Genomic DNA, 23,492 nt, shown 5'->3' with positions numbered 1-23,492 from the left:
AATGACCAAGTTTGTGAACTTCGGGGTCTTTGGCATCAATAATTTGTATATTCCCATAGAAATTAAACAAATCAGATTGGCTGTCTGTGGCTGCACTCCTCTCCAACATTTGAACCCCAGTCACCCAATGACCAACTATAGCAGGTTTGAGGCATCTGCTACAGCCCCGTTTCTATGGGTGTGTGATACGTGCAATCGCCCGGGGTGCTTTATTGTGCGGCAGGAGGGGGGGCGCCGGAGCGGGGGAACGGACATAATAGTTATAACTCACCTTCTTCATCCGTTCCCCGCAGTTTCAATATCTTTCCTCTCCCGGCGTCCGTCGCCTGGTAACAGCGCCCCCTGTGATGGCATACCGCATGTCATCACAGGAAGCACTGTGACTAATGAGATAGATGCCGGGAAAGGAAGGACATTGAAGCAGCGCGGGTTCGGCGGAAGCAGGTGAGTTATTACTATTATGTTCGCTCCCCCCGCTCCTGCGCCCAACTCATACCGCCCATACCAACTAACCTAAACTGTGGGAACCTACCTAACTAACCTAAACTGCAGGAACCTACCTATTTATCCTACACTGCAGGAACCTACCTACCTAACTAACCTATACTGCGGGAACCTACCTAACTAACCTATACTGCGGGAACCTACCTAACTAACCTATACTGCGGGAACCTACCTAACTAACCTATACTGCGGGAACCTACCTAACTAACCTATACTGCGGGAACCTACCTAGCCAAGCTATACTGTAGGAACCTACCTAACTATCCTATACTGCGGGAACCTACCTAACTAACCTATACTGCGGGAACCTACCTAACTAACCTATACTGTGGGAACCTACCTAACTAACCTATACTGCGAGAACCTACCTAGCCAAGCTATACTGTGGGAACCTACCTAACTATCCTATACTGCGGGAACTTACCTAACTAACCTATACTGCGGGAACCTACCTAACTAACCTATACTGCGGGAACCTACCTAGCCAAGCTATACTGCGGGAACCTACCTAACTATCCTAAACTGCAGGAACCTACCTATCTAACCCATACTGGGGGGACCTACCTATCTAACCTATACTGGGGGAACCTACCTATTGAACCTATACTGGGGGAACCTACCGATCTAACCCATACTGGGGGAACCTACCTATCGAACCTATACTGCGGGAACCTACCTATCTAACCTATACTGCGGGCACCTACCTATCTAAACTATAATGGGGGCACCTACCTATCTAACCCACACTGGTGGCAACTATACGGGCTACCCTATACTGGAGGCACCAACGTAGATAACCTATAAAGCAGGCACCTACCTATCTAACCTACACTGGGGGCAACTATGCAGGCTACCCTATACTGGAGGCACCTACGTAGCTAACCTGTTCAACCTGTACTGCGGGCACCTATGCCTGGCTCCATGGGGGTGGGGTGGGGGGCGATTTTTACACCCTCGCCCTGGGTGAAATTTAGCCTAGAAACTGCTCTGATCTGCTAATACCAGTGTAAAAATGGCAGCAATTTAAATATTCCTTTTGAAAATCAACAGGTGAATTTTGACTATTTGGGCTATTTTGGCTATTATAGGCTCCACCCACTTCCCTGAATATTAATCTCAGTCACCCAGTGACCATCTTGGCAAAGTTTGAGATCCCTGCCATTAACAGTGAAGAAGGGCTGCAGTTTACATTTTCCCATTGAAATTTGTTTTTGGCTCCGCCCACTTTTTGTAAACTGGACACACAGTCACTCAATGACCATGTTTGTGAGCTTTGGGTCCTTGGCATCAATAATTTGTATTTTCCCAGTGAAATGAAACATCTGATTGGCTGTTTGTGGCTCTATCACAGGCATGGGCAAACTTGGCCCTCCAGCTGTTAAGGAACTACAAATCCCACAATGCATTTGCCTTTATGAGTCATGACTGTGGCTGTCAGACTCCTGCAATGCATTGTGGGACTTGTAGTTCCTCAACAGCTGGAGGGCCAAGTTTGCCCATGCCTCCTCTATCCCCTTTTCTGAATTTGAACCCCAGTGACCCAATGATCAACTGTACCAGGTTTGAGGCTTGTGCCATTAACAGTGCAAGAATGGCAGCAATTTTAATATTCCCTTTGAAAATCAACAGGTGAATTTTGATTGTTTTTTTTAGGCCCCACCCACTTTTCTGTATAATAATCTGTGCCATTAACAGTGCAAGAATGGCAGCAATGTAAATATTCCCCTTGAAAATCAAAAGATGAATTTTGATTGGCTGCTGTACACTCCACCCACTTTCCTAAATATTAATCCTAGTCACCCAGTGGCCAACTGTGTCAAGTTTGAGAACCCTGCCAATAACAGAATGGCTGAAATCAATCTAACAAATCTGATTGGCTGTTTGTGGCTCCACCGCCTTTAGTGAATTTGGTCCCCAGTCACCCAATTACTGACTGTATCAGGTTTGAGGCCTCTGCCATTAACAGTGTAAGAATGGTAGCAATGTAAATATTCCCCATGAAAATCAATAGCTGAATTTTGATTGGCTGTTGTAGGCTCCACCCACATTTCTGAATAATAATCCCAGGCACCCAGTGGCCAATTGTATCAAGTTTGGGAACCCTGCCATGTAAAAAATTAAGTTTCTGGCACCGCCCACTTTTTGTAACCTTGACATATAGTCACTCAATTACCAAGTTTATCAGCTTTGGGATCCTTGGTATCAATACTTTGTATATCTGATTGGCTGTTTGTGGCTCCGCCCCTTTCTGAATTTGAACCCCAGTCACCCAGTGCCCAGCTGTACCAGGTTTGAGGCATCTGCTATTAACAGTATAAGAATGGTTGCAGTTTAAATATTCCCTTTGACAATCAAAAGTTGAATTTTGATTGGCTGTTGTAGACTCTACCCACTTCCCAAAATCTTAATCACATTCACTCAATGACCAACTGTGCAAAGTTTGACAACCCTGCCATTAACAGTGTAAGAATGGCTGCAGTTTATATTTTCCCAGTAAAATGTGTTTTTGGCTCCACCCACTTTGTGTAACCTTGTCACACAGTCACTCAATGACCAATTTTGTGAGCTTTCAGGTTCCTGGCATCAAAATTGTGTGAATGGAAGCAGTTTATCCAGCAAAGAAATCTGATTGGCTGTTTGTGGCCCCGCCCCTTTAGTGAATTTGGACCCCAGTCACCTAATGACTGACTGCAGCAAGTCTGAAGCCTCTGCCATAAACAGTGTAAGAATGGCAGCAGTTTAAATATTCCCCTTTAAACGCAATAGGTGAATTTTGATTGGCTGTTGTAGGCTCCACCCACTTTCCAAAATCTTAATCTTATTCACCCAGTGGCGAAGTGTGGCAAGTTTGAGAACCCTGCGATTAACAGTGTAAGAATGGCTGCATTTTTTCCCATTTAAAAGGAATGGCTGAATTTTGATTGGCTGTTTTATGCTCCACCCGCTTTTCCTGGATTTGTAACCTCGGTCACCAAGTGACCAACTGTGCCAAGTGTGGGGACTCTGGCTTGATTACTGTGAGAATGGCAGCCTTTTACATTTTTTCCATTGACTTGAATGGGTGGAATCTGATTTGCTGTTTGTAGCTCCGCCCAGGTGGGCAGGGGGGCCGCGAGACCCCCAGAACCTATCATCCCAGGTAGTAAGGAACCTGTATACCAAGTTTCGTTCAAATCGGTCAAGGGGTTTTCGAGTGATCGCGGCACATACACACACACACACACACACATACACACACACACACACACACACATACATCCGATTTTATATATATAGATAGATATACCGTAGATTTATATAGCACTGAAATCATCTGCATTCCGCAGCACTTTACAGGGTACATAGTCGTGTCACTGACTGTCCTCAGGGGAGCTCACAATCTATTTCCTACCATATTATGCATTTATATAGTACTGACATCTTCTGCAGCACTTTACAGAGTACATAGTCATGTCTCTGACTTGTACTGCTGGAAGACGAGAATGTCATCCAGTGTCATGTTGCTCATGCAGTTAGTTAGATAGTTAGTTAGAAAAATGCTATTGTTTTTCAGAAGTTACAGCATTTTGTCACCTTTATTTGAGAAAGAGCTATCCTTCTATCCCATACTGAATGCTGGGGGGAGTGGACTGATCCTGAGGAGGGTACCTTGACAATTGACACCTGAAGCGAGAGAGACATGGTGGCTGACATATTTCCTTTTAAACAATGCAGAGTGCTGGGTTGACCTGCTGATCCTCTTGCTCTAATGCTTTAAGCCAGGGGTCTCAAACTCACGGCCCTCGATACAATATTTTGTGGCCCTCGCCTGCAAAAGCTTCCTTATAGTTCGCTTCAGTGCTCCCAAGTAATCCTCCGCATCCCCGCCGCTAAACGAGGGCTGCAGAGCCCCCAAATCGCCCGGGGGGCAATCTGCCGGCATTTCCTTGAAGGGGCAGAGCTTTCAGCTTCAGCTCTGCCCCTCCTGACGTCAATCGTCGCACGGATCGCCGCCTCTCCCCGCCCCTCTCTGTGAAGGAAGAGTGAGAGGGGCGGGCAGAGGCGGCGATGCGCCGCGATTGTGAAATTCCTTATGCGGCCCAGCCTCATCCTGACTTTGCCTCCTGCGGCCCCCAGGTAAATTGAGTTTGAGACCCCTGATTTAAGCCATAGACCCTGAACAAGCATGCAGATCAGGTGCTCTGACTGAAGTCTGACTAGATTACCTGCAATGCTTGTTTCAGGGCCCTTTCACACCGAGGCAGTGCGGTATTTTTACTGCACCCCACCGCCATGCAATGACGGCACAACGGAAGTGACGTTTTTGCCGCACCCCCAACGCAGGTCAAGAGCTACGTTACTGCGTGGCTTCTGCGTCGATCTGCATCAGCCCGGAATTCATGTTAGTCTATGGCGACGCGTGGATTTTTAAAAAATTACCGACGCGACGTTGCGGCGCGGATGTGTATTTTAACAATACACTTCCGCATACCCAAAGCATGAAGTGACGGCAACGAACGAGTCACTTGCACGTCACTTCCTGCTTGGCTGGTGACAAAACAGGAAACACCACGCAATAGTGCACACGATGTTCCCTGAAGGACTGTTTTTGGCATGCGATGCACCGGGCGTGACGCACCGCATCGCTAACGCTGGTTTCTAGTGTGAAATGAGCCTCAGGTGTGCGATAAAAGATCAGCAGGACTGTCAGACATCGAAGGCAGATGCCATATTCCTCTGACTTCAGGTGTCCTTTCATTTGAGAATGTTGCAGCTTTTTTTTTGGAGAACTAAGATTCTCCATTTTGTTTTGCAGAGGGGAGGAGGAGAGGGAATTAGGTTTTCACAGGCTGAGGGCTGGAGATGCAGATCAGCTTGCCTGTGTGTAATGTTTACAAACAACATGGCTGCCATCATTGTGTCACAGGAAGAAATAATCATATTCTATTGAAGCTGTTGGCAGCTCGATTTGCTGTGTAAACGATCTAAACTTTAGATAAGATATATAGACAAGTTACTTGTTATAGTTAGTTTTTCATCTCGGATCCGCTTTAATCTGCCCATCATCGCTACATGTATGGCTTTCTTTAGCTTAAACTAAGGAGTTTGCAGAGTTTTTCAAGATCAGCAGGAATTAAGAATGTGTGGAATTCTATGAAGGCTTCACCCATTCTCATGACATTTGCACACAAAGCTCAGTTTTTCCTTGATAACAGCAGAAATTTCACGCCAGTCTTTTCCAATGATTTAATTATTAAATATAAATATCTTTCATAGCTTTTACATATATAAAAAAAAGGATCGTTACGTCTTCTCATACATACGTGTAAAATCTCAGAGGAGGGGGTCATACAGGTGATGGCATTGCAATTTGTACAAATAATAATAATAATAGTAGTAATAATAATAGTTAAGGCAGGATGATGCAACTAACGGCCTGGAAGTGTCAGAGATTATCCTCCAGATAAGTGCAAAACACTTTATGATACAACACGCTTCAAGTCTTTTAAAACTGCAACTTTTTTTCTTTTTTACTTTGAAAAACTTGACATGTTATTAAAGGGCCACTATAGTGAAAAATTATAAAATTGAAAATACATGTAAACACATTCAAATAAGAAGTACGCAACTTCCAGAGTAAAATGAGCCATAATTTCCTTTTCTCCTATGTTGCTGTCAGTTACAGTAGGTAGTAGAAATCTGACATTACTGACAGGTTTTGGGCTAGTCCATCTCTTCATGGCCTTTATTCTTTATGAAGGCACTCCCTGAAAAGCATTTATACAAAGATACTAGCTAGTTTCCCTGCTCACCTTTTTGGCAGTTGGATGGAACAACTGCTATTCTTGAAATGCTTTTGCAAATAAAGAAAACACTTAGAACACCCCCATAAGGAGATGGACTAGTCCAAGTACGTGTCGGTTCTATCAGATTTCTACTACCTACTGTAAGTGACAGCAACATAGGAGAAAAGTAATTTATGGCTCATTTTACTCTGGAAGAAACATACTTCTTATTTGTATGTGTTTACAGGTATTTTACATTTTTACTATTTTCGCAATAGTGGTCCTTTAAAGAGGACCTGTATCCCAGGATTGAACTTAGCCCCTTTCCCATAAGAAATCTTAACCTTTCCTCTAATAGATCATCAGGGACATCTGTATGGCTGATATTGTGGTGAAACCCCTCCCACAGTGTGATGTCATGACCGTGGCCCTGACAGCTTGCTGTCTGTGAACCTCATTGCATTGTGGGAAATACGGCTTTTTCCAACTGCCAAGCAAGCAGTAATATCTCTCTCTGTACACAGAACTCTCAGTAATGAACATTCCGTACAGATCACCTGGCATGACTAAAGGTGTCGTCACCAGTGATAAATGTCAGACGGTAAATCAGGGAGAGGAAATATTTTACAATGTGCAAACACTGATTAAATAATCTATAAATAAATATTTTCAACAATTAGCAATTGTATTCAATGTTATTTTCAATACAATTCCTCTTTAAGAGTTGTGGTTAGTTGTGTAGCAGGACTCATGAAGAATTGAGTGATCAGTTTCATCAGGCACGGCTCTGATTGGCTGGTTAAGATCATGTGTCGCAGCTGTTTCCTGTGTAGAATGAAACAGGAAGTGATTGACGGCAAATCAGAGTCTTACAATCACATCACCTGATCAAGCCAGTCACATGCTACTTCCATGCGTTCTGCTGCACACAACTCTGCAGATTATTCCTCAAGTAAGGCCAATGTCGCCTAAAACCAAGTTATTTATGTTGAGTTAGAGTACTTAGCAGCTGTCTCCGCAGACCCCCCAGCTCACGGCTGGCTCAAATTTGACCTCGTTCGCGGCAGCACCCAGATCTGCTGAGCTGACAATGCTGTACAATATACATAGTATACACCACATTTAATGCCACGCAGTCCTCTAAAAGTTCTCTTTATACTTAAGTGTGCTTAAAATGTCTTAAAACTGGGCACTGACTATAAGCGCAAAATAATTTCCTTAGGCTTGGCTCACAGATAAATCTGCCACAAGAAAAAGTTGCCCTTCTGCTCACACTGCATTCATCATTTTTCTTTTACCAGGGAGTCTACCAGTCCGCACCCGGATCCTAAGGCTAATTTCACACCAGGACGTTGCGTTAGAGGGGGCGTTAAGATCGCATAACGTCCCCCTAACGAAACGCCTGGTGGTGCTGGATCTGGACGTCAGAGTGAGCCGCGTTGTGCAGCTCACTCTGGCGTCAGTGATGCCGTGATGCGTACTCTTGTGCGCATGCGGCATCACGTGGTCCCGCCGGCCAATCGCCGCTCAGAGCGGCTGCTCCAGGAAGTAAACACTGCACGTCGCACCGTGTAGTGCATATTAATTAGCCATGTCACCTGGCCGCTCTCCGCTCCTCCACAACATTACTGAGCATGTGCAAGCAGTCTAACGCGGCTCAGCCGCGTCTAAAGTACTGCATGCAGTACGTTGTCTTGTGACGCAGCGTTACAATGTAACGCAACGTGGGCACTGTGAACAGCCCCATTGATTTTTCATTACTGTGCGGTGGGCTGCGTTACAGGCTGCTCTAACGTGCGCCTGTAACGTCCCACTGTGAAAGCAGCCTAAGGGTGTGAATGCTGCAACCAAGGTAAGGAAAAATACACACGACGTTTCGGCCTGCGGCCTTTATCACTTGATAAAGGCCGCAGGCCGAAACGTCGTGTGTATTTTTGTACTATGGTATAAATAAATTATAGCAATTTTTGCACGAAATCCAGGTGGAGACCCAGTCACTTTTTCCCTACCTTGGTCACAGATAAATCTGTACATTTCCGGTCCAGTCAGTTTTGCATCAGTTTTCTATCAGTTTTACCTTACTGGACCAGAAAGGTACATCTTTCATGTGTAAACACACCCATAGAAACGCATACAAAACTGACAGGACTGGACATGTACAGCTTTTGTACACATCCACAGAAACACATTACAAAACTAATACCAACTGTCAAAGACTGACAGGACAGGACTGGACAGCTGTTTATGTGTGAAGCCAGCCTAACTGATTTTAGCCTCATTTTAGGATACTGGCGTGACACCGGGAATACGTACAGTGCAAGCTGTTTACTTTGTGCTTATACTGATATTAAACTAGCTGCAGTGTGTTCTGACATAAAAACAGTATGTTCACACTCTACATACTAAAGGGTGAAATGTCAGTATCTCAAAATGGCAGTGAGATCGATAATGCGACTATACTGCTTAAGGTCCTGTTTGCACTAAGTGCGAAATCGTAACGCAATTATTCGCATTGAAACCGGAACCAATGCATGTCCATGGAGTCATTTCTATTGAATGAATTTTCGTATGCGCAGATAATAAATATGGACTGCATGCTGCAGATTCCTACAACGCGTTTCCAATGTAATGATTGTTAGACGCATACACATTTCACATCAACTCACATTAAAATTCGCATTAAAATGCAAAAATGCGCATAGAGGAAAACATGTGCAAAATGTAATATCCTAGTGGAAATAGACCCTTAATGGTCAAAGTCTCAATTAAAGATATTTTAACTACACTTAAAGGGACACTTAAGTCAAACAAAAAAAATGAGTTTTACTCACCTAGGGCTTCCAATAGACCCCTGCAGCTGTCCGGTGTCCTCGCTGTCTCCCTCCGATCCCCCTGGCCCCGCCAGCAGCCACTTCCTGTTTCGGTGACAGGAGCTGACAGGCTGGGGACGCGAGTGATTCTTCGCGTTCCCAGACACATTAGCACCCTCTATGCTGCTATATGGTATATAATATATGCTATAGCAGCATAGATGGCACTATTGTGGCCAGGAACGCGAAGAATCACTAGCGTCCCCAGCCTGTCAGCTCCTGTCACCGAAACAGGAAGTGGCTGCCGGCGGGGCCAGGAGGATCTGAGGGAGATGGCGAGGGCACCGGACAGCTGCAGCGGGCTATTGGAAGCCCCAGGTGAGTAAAACTCATTTTTTTTGTTTGACTTAAGTGTCCCTTTAAGTATAATTACTTAGACACTTCTACTTGTCAGGAGCTCACAAAAGCCAGTAAGAATCAGCTAAACCTCTCCCACTGTCTGAAGCCAAATAGTTTTCTTGTTTTTCACTATAAAATTAAAGTTTAACGTTTATTCCTCTTTCACAGTAGGACATTGCGTTTTGATGCGACGTTAAAGTGGCAACGCAAATTACAACGCCCCCAAAAAGTAACAACGCAACTTATTGCCCCGTTACGGTCGCATACAGTGGAGCATACAAGCAATGAAAAGTATGCTTGCAAGTCCTTACTGAGCATGTGCAAACAGTCCAACGCAGCTGATAACGTGTATAACGCACTGCATTCAGCACTTTACCTTAACATGCAGTGTTTAGACACCAACGCAATGTGTGCACTGTGAGCGGCGCATTGATTTTTCATTGAAGTATGTAATTCTGCGTTAAATGTTGTTTTAACGTGCGACTTCAACGCCCCGCTGTGAAAGAGGCCTAAAATATAGAGTGGCAGCTGCAGGGAGAGAGCGTTGATGGTATTTCTACATGTCCCAGGTTTCTCTCCTCTGCACGGCCATTTTCACAAAATCACACTGGGATTTGCAGTGCTCCCCAAAATACTCATTTAGGTGAGCATAAGGGCCCAATCACACAAGGCTCTCTGCCACAGCCTTCTGGATCTTAAAGGTGCGTACACACATGCGACTATAGTCGTTTGTAACGATCGTTCCCCGATCTTTACCAACGACGATCGTTACAAAAAACGAACCACCGACTATTAAGGCAAACGACGAACGAGCCAAATCGCTACAAAAGAAAGTTCTGTCTCGGCGGATTTTAACCAACGACGATCGTTTGCAAAAGTAGTACATCGTTGGAAACGGTCGTTCGTACTAGGCTTGACATGCGCATTTCACTATTTCTCCATGGAACTTCTCATTTTTATGCGCAGGCGCAATAGTTGCTTTACGTGATGTAACGTTCGTTCTAACGATCAGATCGTTACACACATTTTAAAACTACCTTTACTTAGGTCGTTCTTTCATCAATTAAAAGTTCATTCGTCGTTCTTAACGAACGATCGTTGTCGCATGTGTGTACGTAGCATAAGAGTAGGACAGCTTTGGACTGAGCTAATCAACCTTTTATTTCCCTATTGTACACCTCTTTCACACTAAATCCAGGAGGGGATATACTAAAGTGGCAGCACAGGTGAGAGAAATCTGAGACACGTATAAATACCGCCAACTCCTTTCCCACTCTGTCCCTGCAACTGCCACACTATACATAAGTAAGTATTCCTATACAGTTCATTTTTCAATTTCTTAAAGATAAGCAAAAAACATAAAACAAAGCTATACAGTCTTAAAAATGTTATTTTTTGAATCCGTTAATCCGTCAAGATCCTGAAGCGATTCCGTAGCATAATTAAATATAACTCCATATTATTTACATTATCTATATATAGACGCAACATTTTGCACTTATCTGGGGAATATGACATATGTTGTGTCTCGCATGAAAACCACCTATAATAAATTAAATCATGTCCCAGAGTAATAATGTTTTGGATCTGGTCTTTGGAAAATGCAGGCACCATCTCGCGATTTCTGCCATAAAAAGGGTTAATAAAGAATCTACTGTCCTCTTCCTCAACGAACAGGGAAGGAAAAATAATTACCCCTAAGAAATCCCCCCCAAAACGGCCCCCCTACTATAAATGGTTTTTTATCGTGCCCTCTCAAATCACACAGTGCTCAAGAAAGCAATTCCTTATGGACATATGTACAGAATTTTCTTACCATAGATATTTACATTTTTAAGATCGATATATATATATATAGATATATATACACATTGCATCTAGTAGTAATAAAAATATATAAAAACAAAAAAAAATTGCAGTACATGTAGGAGCCACAGTGGGGCACTGTCTCTCCATAACAACTTCAAGGCATTCGACTTTAGTAATACCTAAGGAGTATCACTACGATTGACGTTATTAGCGTTGATCCGCAGTGGATTTTCGCAATGCTGCTTCAAAGCGCAAAAACGTTTTAATACCGCATTTTGCATTAAACTGGATCACTGCTCAGATTTTCAATTAATTAGAAATGCTCCAAAAATGGAATATTGGAGCTGTAGATAAAAACCCCAAAAATTCTTGTAAAACAAAAATTCTTATTCTAACTGGCCATCGGATTTTAGTCCAGTCTTAATTCCCTTGGAGATGGCCTCTTCTATATCGTTTCCCCAGCAAAGCTATTTCATTTTCTACGTAGGCTTTGGGTACCAAAAAAAAAAAAAATGTTCCTCAGCTTGTAACGTCAACAGGAAGACAAAAGCAGCCATTTTGTTCAAGATGGCCGACAGCCTGACTCTCCCAAGTCACAGTCCGTTTTGGACTTGAGATTCCTCAGTTGTGCCGAAGGGTTTGGCGGGACAATCCAGCCGGGTCACACATGAGTTTGCATGCGCTGTTGTGCCGGTCGCCCATAGTCACAGTGTGTGGTGAGTGAGGCGTAGGAGAGCCTCGTGGAACCCGTTTCCAGAGTCTCAAATCGGTCTGGGCGGACATAGCTGCAGAAGGCTCTGGCGTAAGGTGCTGGTTGGCTACCGGAGATGCTGCACGGGCCTTGAGGTATGTGGACCCGCTCACTTCCTTGTCGTGGGGTGGTGGCGTAGCGGTGGGCGTAGTCATAAAGTTTGGGAGCGCCGGGTAATGACGGCGTTGGACACAGAGGAGACAGACTTGTGGTTGCGGAGTAGAGAGGGCGAGGAGGGGAGGAGAACTCTGGGTAGGCAACTGTGGTTGGCCGAGAGTCATCGTGGGCCCGGACTTTATAATAGCCATTAGTCGGGTCCTAAAAAAAAATGACAAAAATTTCCAGATTAATACAAAGTCAATATTTTAAAACATAACTTCTCAAAATTTCCATCTCACACTATTCCATAAAATAACCTGTAGACCCCTATGAAATGAGTTTGTTTTTCCGTAGAAACGTTGTTTCCTCACACATGTACCTCTTAAATAAAGAGAACCTAAACTGAGAGGGATATGGAGTTTTCCTTTTAAACAATACCAATTGCCTGGCTGCCCTTCTGATCTCTTTGGCTGCAGTATTGGCTGAATCACACACCTGAAACAAGCATGCAGCTAATCCAGTCTGACTTCAGTCAGAGCACCTGATCTGCTGCATGCTTGTTCAGGGGCTGTAGCTAAAAGTATTAGAGACACAGGATCAGCAGGAGAGTCAGGCAACTGGTATTATTTTAAAAGGAAAAATCCATATCCTTCTCAGTTTAGGTTCCCTTTAAAGCACAGCTGAAGTGAAAGGAATATGGAGGCTGCCATATTTATATATTTTTGAACAATGCAAATTGCCTGGCTATCCTGCGGATCCTCTGCCTCTTTTCGCCATAGGCCCTGAATAAGCATGCAGATCAGGTGCTCTGACTGAAGTCTGACTAGATTAGCTGCATGCTTGTTTCAGGTGTGTGATTCAGACACTGCTGCAGACAAAGATATCAGCAGGACTGCCAGGTAACTGGTATAGTTTAATAGGACATATATATGGCAGCCTCCATTTCACTCTAACTTCAGATGCCCTTTAAAGACTGAGGTTGCCAAGAACTGTATGTTGTAGGTAACATTTCAATCCCCCCCCAAACACTTACATCTCTGATAGAAATACTTTATTGGCCTCTTTCACATCTAAAAACGAAAACGCAATTGCCGCATTGTGCGTTTTTATAAGCGGTAAGCGCTTTTTCTATACCTTCCATCATACGAAAAACGCCCCAGAAATGGTACAGGCACCGCTTTGCTGACCGCACAGCGGACGAACCACGCTGATATGAACCTTCTCATAGAGATTCATTGCACAAGCGTTTTGTGGGCGATTTTGAAAATCGCCGCTGCTGGAAAAAAGGTGGAAAACGCCCCTAATGTCAATAGGCCCTAACAGTGTATACATTCTTTTCAAACAGTCCTTTACACTTTTAGTTAACACATGTATTGACAAGTTCAAGATCCTACCAAGATTAGCCTGTGGGGTGTATATATATGTGTGTGTGTGTGTGTGTGTGTGTGTGTGTGTGTGTGTGTGTGTGTGTGTGTGTGTGTGTGTGTGTGTGTGTGTGTGTGTGTGTGTGTGTGTGTGTGTGTGTGTGTGTGTGTGTGTGTGTGTGTGTGTGTGTGTGTGTGTGTGTGTGTGTGTGTGTGTGTGTGTGTGTGTGTGTGTGTGTGTGTGTGTGTGTATATATATATATATATATATATATATATATATATATATGTGCCATAGGTTGAGAAGCTGGGATCTACAACACAAACACAGTATAACCCTAGGCCCATCCAAGATAGGCAGCTAGCAAGGAGGGCGGAGCTAGTAAGCTTTCGCCTGCAGATCTTATATATCCCCCTATAAACGACCACTAGGAAGTCCCAGCTTACCATGTAGGCATGCAATGCATTATGTTCTACTCAACGCACGTAATTCCGCTTAACGCAGTTTAGTGCACGTAATCCATGGTTGCTACTGCAATGCAGGGATGCTGGGAAATGCAATTTATCATTCCTTCTTTTTCTATGCAGCATGGTCAGACCTGACTAGCAGCTGCAGACAGACAGGACAGGAAGTGGGCTGCACTGCAGTGTCCAGCATATCTGACTCATAACACATGTATTCTTCCAATCATGTCACTCCTATTCACAGTTTATATTTGCTTATCAACCTGTTTGCTGTTAGAATTCACTGCGTCCAGATTTGGATTAAAGTGGACCTGAACTCTTGCACAAGACAGAAGGAAAACAGAAATAAATGCACCCTGTATGTATTTAGTGAGTTTAGCTCTGTCATATTTCAAAGAATGTGTGATTGAGCAAAAACTATAAAACAGTTAAAACTTAAAAAAGTAGATTTAAACATAAAATATAACTGTGGAATATCTTAAAAAGTCTTTTTTAGGAGAAGGAGGATAAATACAATCATTTATTTAATTTGTCTATTTTCGCCTCGGGTGTCCTTTAAACATTATTATGCCATATCTTTTACAGCAGAGAGGAAGTTCTGAGTTCAGGTCCACTTTAAGTTGCACTTTCTTTCTCTCTCTCTCATTCTGCACATGAGAGTTACATTTATCCTAATTTGAATTACGATTGTTATGTGGGCGGCACAGGCCACCTACGCAATGACAGGGCCACTTACCTGCGAGTCATCGGGGATGTCGCTGTGCTCCGTCTGGGAGGTCCCCCGAGATTCGGTGTCAGTGTGCTGCGGAGACAGAACAATAGCGGTAATTAGGATTTACTGCAAGCGTTTAGGAGACGGTTTGTGTTCCTGCGTCCCTACAGAGCCGGGGGAACGCGATATATAACGCTCCGCTAATCGGAGACATAAACACCACAACTTTCCTAAAGGAAGAGGGAACTTTCACGGTGTCCACTTTAAAGAGGCCCTGTAGTGACATACAGTACAATGCAGTAAAGAGGCCCTGTAGTGATATATACAGGGACGGATCTAGGGGGGAGCAAGCGGGTCTCTTGCCCCAGGCGCAGTTTGTTGAATTCTTAAAAAGGCGGCAAAATGTGGATGGGGAATGGCAGTTTAGGCGCCAAAACCTGACCTTGCCCCAGGCGCAACTTGGGGTAACTTGGTCTAGATCCGTCCCTGGATATATAGTAGAATGCAGTAAAGAGGCCCTGTAGTGACATATAGTAGTAAAGAGGCCCTGTAGTGACATATAGTAGAATGCAGTAAAGAGGCCCTGTAGTGACATACAGTACAATACAGTAAAGAGGCCCTGTAGTGACATATAGTAGTAAAGAGGCCCTGTAGTGACATATAGTACAATACAGTAAAGAAGCCCTGTAGTGACATATAGTAGAATGCAGTAAAGAGGCCCTGTAGTGACATATAGTAGAATGCAGTAAAGAGGCCCTGTAGTGACATACAGTACAATGCAGTAAAGAGGCCCTGTAGTGATATATAGTAGAATGCAGTAAAGAGGCCCTGTAGTGACATATAGTAGTAAAGAGGCCCTGTAGTGACATATAGTAGAATGCAGTAAAGAGGCCCTGTAGTGACATACAGTACAATACAGTAAAGAGGCCCTGTAGTGACATATAGTAGTAAAGAGGCCCTGTAGTGACATATAGTACAATACAGTAAAGAAGCCCTGTAGTGACATATAGTAGAATGCAGTAAAGAGGCCCTGTAGTGACATATAGTAGAATGCAGTAAAGAGGCCCTGTAGTGACATACAGTACAATGCAGTAAAGAGGCCCTGTAGTGATATATAGTAGAATGCAGTAAAGAGGCCCTGTAGTGACATATAGTAGTAAAGAGGCCCTGTAGTGACATATAGTAGAATTCAGTAAAGAGGCCCTGTAGTGACATACAGTACAATACAGTAAAGAGGCCCTGTAGTGACATATAGTAGTAAAGAGGCCCTGTAGTGACATATAGTACAATACAGTAAAGAAGCCCTGTAGTGACATATAGTAGAATGCAGTAAAGAGGCCCTGTAGTGACATATAGTAGAATGCAGTAAAGAGGCCCTGTAGTGACATATAGTAGAATGCAGTAAAGAGGCCCTGTAGTGACATACAGTACAATGCAGTAAAGAGGCCCTGTAGTGATATATAGTAGAATGCAGTAAAGAGGCCCTGTAGTGACATTATAGTAGAATGCAGTAAAGAGGCCCTGTAGTGACATACAGTACAATGCAGTAAAGAGGCCCTGTAGTGATATATAGTAGAATGCAGTAAAGAGGCCCTGTAGTGACATATAGCAGAATGCAGTAAATAGGCCCTGTGGTGACAGATAGTAGAATGCAGTAAAGAGGCCCTGTAGTGACATATAGTAGAATGCAGTAAAGGGGCCCTGTAGTGATATGTAGCAGAATGCAGTAAAGAGGCCCTGTAGTGACATATAGCAGAATGCAGTAAAGAGGCCCTGTAGTGACATATAGTAGAATGCAGTAAAGAAGCCCTGTAGTGACATATAGTAGAATGCAGTAAAGAGGCCCTGTAGTGACTTATAGTAAAATGCAGTAAAGAGGCCCTGTAGTGACATATAGTAGAATGCAGTAAAGAGGCCCTGTAGTGACATATAGTAGAATGCAGTAAAGAGGCCCTGTAGTGACATATAGTAGAATGCAGTAAAGAGGCCCTGTAGTGACATATAGTAGAATGCAGTAAAGAGGCCCTGTAGTGACGTATAGTAGAATGCAGTAAAGAGGCCCTGTAGTGACGTATAGTAGAATGCAGTAAAGAAGCCCTGTAGTGACATATAGTAGAATGCAGTAAAGAGGCCCTGTAGTGACATATAGTAAAATGCAGTAAAGCGGCCCTGTAGTGATGTATAGTAGAATACAGTAAAGAGGCCCTGTAGTGACATATAGCAGAATGCAGTAAAGAGGCCCTGTAGTGACATATAGCAGAATGCAGTAAAGAGGCCCTGTAGTGACATATAGCAGAATGCAGTAAAGAGGCCCTGTAGTGACATATAGCAGAATGCAGTAAAGAGGCCCTGTAGTGATATATAGTAGAATGCAGTAAAGAGGCCCTGTAGTGACATTATAGTAGAATGCAGTAAAGAGGCCCTGTAGTGACATACAGTACAATGCAGTAAAGAGGCCCTGTAGTGATATATAGTAGAATGCAGTAAAGAGGCCCTGTAGTGACATATAGCAGAATGCAGTAAATAGGCCCTGTGGTGACAGATAGTAGAATGCAGTAAAGAGGCCCTGTAGTGACATATAGTAGAATGCAGTAAAGGGGCCCTGTAGTGATATGTAGCAGAATGCAGTAAAGAGGCCCTGTAGTGACATATAGCAGAATGCAGTAAAGAGGCCCTGTAGTGACATATAGTAGAATGCAGTAAAGAAGCCCTGTAGTGACATATAGTAGAATGCAGTAAAGAGGCCCTGTAGTGACTTATAGTAAAATGCAGTAAAGAGGCCCTGTAGTGACATATAGTAGAATGCAGTAAAGAGGCCCTGTAGTGACATATAGTAGAATGCAGTAAAGAGGCCCTGTAGTGACATATAGTAGAATGCAGTAAAGAGGCCCTGTAGTGACATATAGTAGAATGCAGTAAAGAGGCCCTGTAGTGACATATAGTAGAATGCAGTAAAGAGGCCCTGTAGTGACGTATAGTAGAATGCAGTAAAGAGGCCCTGTAGTGACGTATAGTAGAATGCAGTAAAGAAGCCCTGTAGTGACATATAGTAGAATGCAGTAAAGAGGCCCTGTAGTGACATATAGTAAAATGCAGTAAAGAGGCCCTGTAGTGATGTATAGTAGAATACAGTAAAGAAGCCCTGTAGTGACATATAGTAGAATGCAGTAAAGAGGCCCTGCAGTGACATATAGTAGAATGCAGTAAAGAGGCCCTGTAGTGACATATAGTAGAATGCAGTAAAGAGGCCCTGTAGTGACGTATAGCAGAATGCAGTAAAGAGGCCCTGTAGTGACGTATAGTAGAATGCAGTAAAGAGGCCCTGTAGTGACATATAGTAGAATGCAGTAAAGAGGCCCTGTAGTGACATATAGTAGAATGCAGTAAAGAGGCCCTGTAGTGACGTATAGTAGAATGCAGTAAAGAAGCCCTGTAGTGACATATAGTAGAATGCAGTAAAGAGGCCCTGTAGTGATAGATAGTAGAATGCAGTAAAGAGGCCCTGTAGTGATAGATAGTAGAATGCAGTAAAGAAGCCCTGTAGTGACATAAAGTAGAATGCAGTAAAGAGGCCCTGTAGTAACATATAGTAGAATGCAGTAAAGAGGCCCTGTAGTGACATATAGTAGAATGCAGTAAAGAGGCCCTGTAGTGATAGATAGTAGAATGCAGTAAAGAGGCCCTGCAGTGACATATAGTAGACTGCAGTAAAGAGGCCCTGTAGTGACATATAGCAGAATGCAGTAAAAAAGCCCTGTAGTGACATATAGTAGAATGCAGTAAAGAGGCCCTGTAGTGATAGATAGTAGAATGCAGTAAAATATTCAGGATAGCCACTTTTATGGTAATTTTCCTGGTTTTAGCATCAGAAACATTTCCTATATGTATATATAGCTGTAAATTCGTATGTAACTCCTCCCTCCCTGATGCTTAGCCTAGGCTGTTTAGCTATGCTGAATTCTCCTCCCAGGGCATTCTGTGAAACCAGGTATAAGTTTCACTGGCTTTGGAACTCTCTGTAAACAAACATTCCACAGAGGTGCACCTGACAGGACTAAAGATTTTGTCACCTGTGATACATTTGAGAATGTAAAACGGGGTGAGAAGACTAAATAATTTATAAATGAATATTGTAAAAAATGAAGTAAATATTGTAAATTAATTGTATTTATTTTCACTACAATCCCTCCTTAAAGGGAACCTGAAGTAAATAAAATTATTTAGAATAAACACATGACGTAGCTGAAAATGAATATTACATACTAACCTCGCCGTCAGTTCCCCTCAGAAGCTCACCATTTTCTTCTTACAGTGATCCCTTCCAGTTCTGACAATATTTTGTCAGAGCTGAAATATACCAGTTGCTGTCAGTTATATATCAGCAGCTGTCAGTTACAAATGAATGTGTAAGGTAATGTCCATGTTTCCCTATGGCTCAAGTGGGTGATATTACAAATTAACAGTGTGCTGACCAGGAAGCTGTTATGGGGTAATGACCATTTTTAGAATGGAGGACTGAGAATTCCACTGATCACAGTGGACGAATGGGACGCAGGAGAGGAGAAAGAGATTGAGGAGTAGACTACACAAGAGGTAAGTATGACCTGTGTATGGTTATTTTGACTTTTTATTTTCAGTTCAGGTTCTCTTTAAAATGAACCCAAGGCAAGAGGTATATGTAGGCTGCCATATTTATTTCCTTTTGACCCTCTGCCTCTAATACTTTTAGCCATAGCCCCTGAACAAGCATGCAGCAGATCAGATGTTTCTGACATTATTGTCAGATCTGACAAGATTAGCTGCATGCTTGTTTCTGGTGTTATAATTATGGCAGCCTTAAAAATTCACCCAAAACAACCACCCAGGCTGTTTTACTGCGTATCAGGTGAAAAGGCGGAGGAAGGAGGGGGAGGGGGTGATGGAGGCAATTAGGGTTCTACTTCCTTTCCCTGACATCTGCATGGCCATTATTCCTATCAATCTTCATTAACTGTTGATGCTGCCAAAAATATGAACAAGATCTCTTCCATAATGAAGAAGTGTGAATCCTGTCCACTCTGTAGACACTCACCAACGGTTCTTTGAGGTCTTCTTCGGAATCGCTGGGGTGTCGGTCGCTGTGTTCGCTGCCCGAAACATCCACGGCAAGAATCTGGGTGTCCTTTACCTCTGTTGGAGGACACAACAAAAGAACTGTTGGAGCAGATGGAGGAAAACAGCTTTGGTAAAGAAAAAGAGACATCTATGAAACCTGAGAAGTTCCTGATGGCAAAACTGTGGATCATGTGAAATAGAAGACTGGAGGCCAAACAACGAGGGTTAAGGAGATGTGTTGAAAACATGAGAAGAAGGGCTGGTGACATCGTAAAAGAAAAAGTTGTCAGCGCTTCGCTTTCATGCTGGAGAAGTTTATCAAGAAGACCCTGAAAAGCTCTCAAGTGAGAGGAAAGCAGTTTGGAAACAACGTAGAGTAGGTTGGGGTGAAATTGAAGACAGGTGAGCGAAGTGAGCAGAGAGGGGTTTACTTTGAAGAGGTCCGTCCAAAACACTTGAAAATTTTCAGCTTTGTAAACTTCTGAAACGTAGACAAGTCATCTTGGAAGGGTCAAGACAACCCAACAAAAGGAGATTAGTGAGGAAACCGAGAGTGGAGAGTGGCAGATGTGTTTTTGAGAAGATATGGTCAGGTTAAACAATGGAGACAGTTTTTTAAATGTCTTCTTCCGCTGAATGGCCAGTTCACACCACAGTAAAAAAACCTGCATTTTTCGGGAATGTAAAAAAACGCAAAATTGGGCAGTGAACGCATCCTGTGTTATTAAAAGTTTGTTAAAGAGAACCAGAGACGAAGCACCCTCTTGTATTTTACCTTATAAATCAGTGGGAACATGACAGTAAACACCTAATCTGCTCTTTGTTTCATTGTTCTCTGTTTAATCTGACTGTTATCACCTCTGATAAGAATCCCCGACTGAGCTGGCTTTGCTACGGAATGATTATAGCTGAGTCTGTCTTCTCTGGTGTTTTTTCAAGCCCAAGCCTGCCCCCTTGTGGCTCTGCTATAATGACTCAGCTATAATTATTCCCTGCAAAGCCAGACTGAATGCTCAGTCCGGGATTCTTATCAAAGCTGCTAACAGACACTTTTAGCAGTGAGGATGAAACAGAGGGCATGGTAAGTGTTTTCTCTAATGTTCTTACTGATAAATATGGTAAAATACACAAGGGTGCTTCGTCTCTGGTTCACTTTAAACACACCATGGAAAAATCCCAACGTGCTGTATTTTTGAGCGACCAAATCACTTGCGCTGCAAATCAGAACGCAATGGAAGCTTGTCCGTTCCCACTAGGCTGATTGCAAAACGCTGACTCCCCTGTCCCGTGGATTTGGTTCCGCTGCCGTTTACACGTGGTGCACTGCAGGGAAGAAGCAGATCGGAGGCCAGCAGAACCACACAGCACCCCAATGGTTTGCAAAAAAATCAATGGGAATCCTGTTTCAATAGGGAAAGTTCTCATTGGATCATGGCGGACCAATGAGAATCCTCTCTGTTGCTAGGTAGAACTCCAGTTGACTTTTTAAAAAAAATTAAGATCAGTTTCAGGATGACCAGTAGAGCAGCATCGGTGGACAGTGCAGTTGACGAGCGGCGTTGCGATTGGAGCTGATGCAAAATGGCAGGTTGGTGAACAACGCACCATTTCTGCATCTCCTGTATTTGTGTCATAATGGGCCCTAACACCTAAATCATTTTCATGTATCTTGAAAGGTTCCCTAATTTTAGGGTACTTCCCAATTCCTTGCCCTACTGGACCTGCAGTATTTATTAGTATTGCAACTGGCTTCCATGTGTGGCAAAGAGCTGGAGGTGGAGTTGACCCTAGTCCTTCTGCTGAGTAGGGGTTATTTAGTTCTGCATTACTCTAGCTCCGTGGGTTAATCTTGGGATTTTTAAACAATTATTTAGTCAACAGGCCACCCTTACCTTTCCGTGGTCGGCGGCAGCAGAGGACGCAGATGGTGACCAGCACACACAGGCACAGCGTCCCCAGACCCAACGCGATCAGCAGCAGCATTAGAGGCAAAGTGGCTGGAAGAGACAAAAACACTGGTTAGATGTTGCCCTACCTGATGCCGAATGGTTATTGGCCAAATAATTACGGCAGAGGAAAATGACACTCTGGATGGAGAAATCAAGGGTTGCTCCTCACCTTCCTGTTTCAGGGAAATGAGTACGGAGTCCTCTCCGAACTGATTAACGGCGGTGCAATTGTACTGCATGGTGTAATCGGACAGCTCTGTCCCGTCGATAATGAGGTAGGAGGCGGCACCGGTATTGGTTACCCGTGTTTCCACTGAGAAGCGTCCCTGTGTCCCTTCATCCAGACTGTGCTTGTCCCACGTCCAGACCTGATGAAGAGAAGAGGAGAACTGTGAAGACTGGCGGAGTGGCCACCCATCAGAGCAGAACCAGTTTGTAGTAGGGATGGTCAACAATACGCTATTAACTCCAACTTCATGCAAATGTCATGTAAATGTATGCAGCTTTGGAAATGGATTTGGGTCATAGCCAAGTGCCATAAAATTAGCATCAACTCGGATTTCCTAGCATCTCATCGATCCTCCCTAGATTTTAGCTTATATCAGATGAACACCAACTCCAAACATCAAGTAAATAAGAGAGTTACAAAAGTTTGGAGGAGACGTCTAAAAGTCCGACAAAAGTTCTAAAAAGTTAAAGTACACGATGCTCCAGAAAAAATAACTCTTCATATAAGATAACAGATTGAATGCACAGAAGCCCAGATTATTATTAGCCTTGATCCTGTGAAGATTAAAATAAGGTCCCGTTTCCACTGAGCGCGATTCCCTCCGTTTTCCCGCACGCAAATTCCAATCCGAAATGACAGCCTATTGAATTCAATAGGCTGTTTCCAATTGTATCTGCAGCATTTTTTTTTCTGAAAATGCTTTAAAAAAAAAAAAATCACAATTGCAGTATATTGACACAGTAGGGGGATTTTGGATGCAATTTCGCATCAGCACAGGTGCGCCGTCCGTTTCAGAAATTAACGAGGCACTCAAGCGGAAGTGGAGTCTTAAGGTTTGTTGTACTTTTAGCACAAGGGAGGCATCAGTCTCTCTGGACTCGAAGTGTAAGAAACCACTTCTGTGTGACAGTTAAGCAATTTTAGTTTTGTGCAGAGTTGCACTTTAAAGCATTAAATGTATAAGACTTGATGAACATGGCTGGACTTGGGTGGTGGTCATGTCACATCGTACTTACAATTCTATCAGGAATCGGCGTGGTTTCAACGAGGCACTCCAGCCGAGCTTTTCCCCCAAGGACACTCTCGTAGTTTACTTCACTGGTGATGACAGGTGGTCCTACAAACAAACACACAAGGTCATCTCAATGGGCTGGATCCTCACAATAAAACAAAACAAACTACTGTTCCTCAGCTGAGGTGGCTTGTTGCTGTACAGAGCTGAACTTCTCACCTCGGACAACCAGGACCACTTCTTTCTCCATGGTTCCGATTCGCGGCACGATGGCCTTGCACACATAGGTCCCGGCATCCTCTCGAGTCACCTTGTTCAGAGATAAAGTGTTGCCATTACTCAACACCTGAGGGACAGAGATAGAAAGAGCTCTTCAGAACTAACATTCATAGAGATCTTGTGACTATCCACGTGCAAAATAAATGTTGGCATCTGTTTACAAAGAGGGAGGTTTGGGGATTTTATGGACTGCTCATAACGACATGTCTATGAAATCAGGAACAGGTTTTGTTTCTGGTAATCTGGTCTTG

The 23,492-nt window shown here is 43.5% G+C and overlaps 1 protein-coding gene across 1 annotated transcript in view; it reads right to left on the bottom strand.

Annotated features, from left to right (window-relative positions):
- Positions 1-9,515: 9,515 nt before the first annotated feature.
- The window catches only part of KIRREL2 (kirre like nephrin family adhesion molecule 2), a 58,268-nt gene continuing 44,291 nt past the window's right edge, over positions 9,516-23,492 (bottom strand). Inside the window, exons 9-15 of the mRNA XM_068241849.1 lie at positions 23,182-23,308; positions 22,967-23,067; positions 21,891-22,089; positions 21,665-21,769; positions 19,750-19,847; positions 14,703-14,768; positions 9,516-12,356 (exon numbers count right to left, since the gene is read on the bottom strand). Coding sequence (XP_068097950.1) covers positions 11,949-12,356; positions 14,703-14,768; positions 19,750-19,847; positions 21,665-21,769; positions 21,891-22,089; positions 22,967-23,067; positions 23,182-23,308 — 1,104 coding nt within the window. The 3' untranslated portion in view covers positions 9,516-11,948. The remainder of the gene's footprint in view (positions 12,357-14,702; positions 14,769-19,749; positions 19,848-21,664; positions 21,770-21,890; positions 22,090-22,966; positions 23,068-23,181; positions 23,309-23,492) is intronic.

Source organism: Hyperolius riggenbachi, chromosome 6 (assembly GCF_040937935.1).
Source record: "Hyperolius riggenbachi isolate aHypRig1 chromosome 6, aHypRig1.pri, whole genome shotgun sequence".
NCBI lineage: Eukaryota > Metazoa > Chordata > Amphibia > Anura > Hyperoliidae > Hyperolius > Hyperolius riggenbachi.
This window is presented reverse-complemented; position numbering and strand designations above follow the sequence as displayed.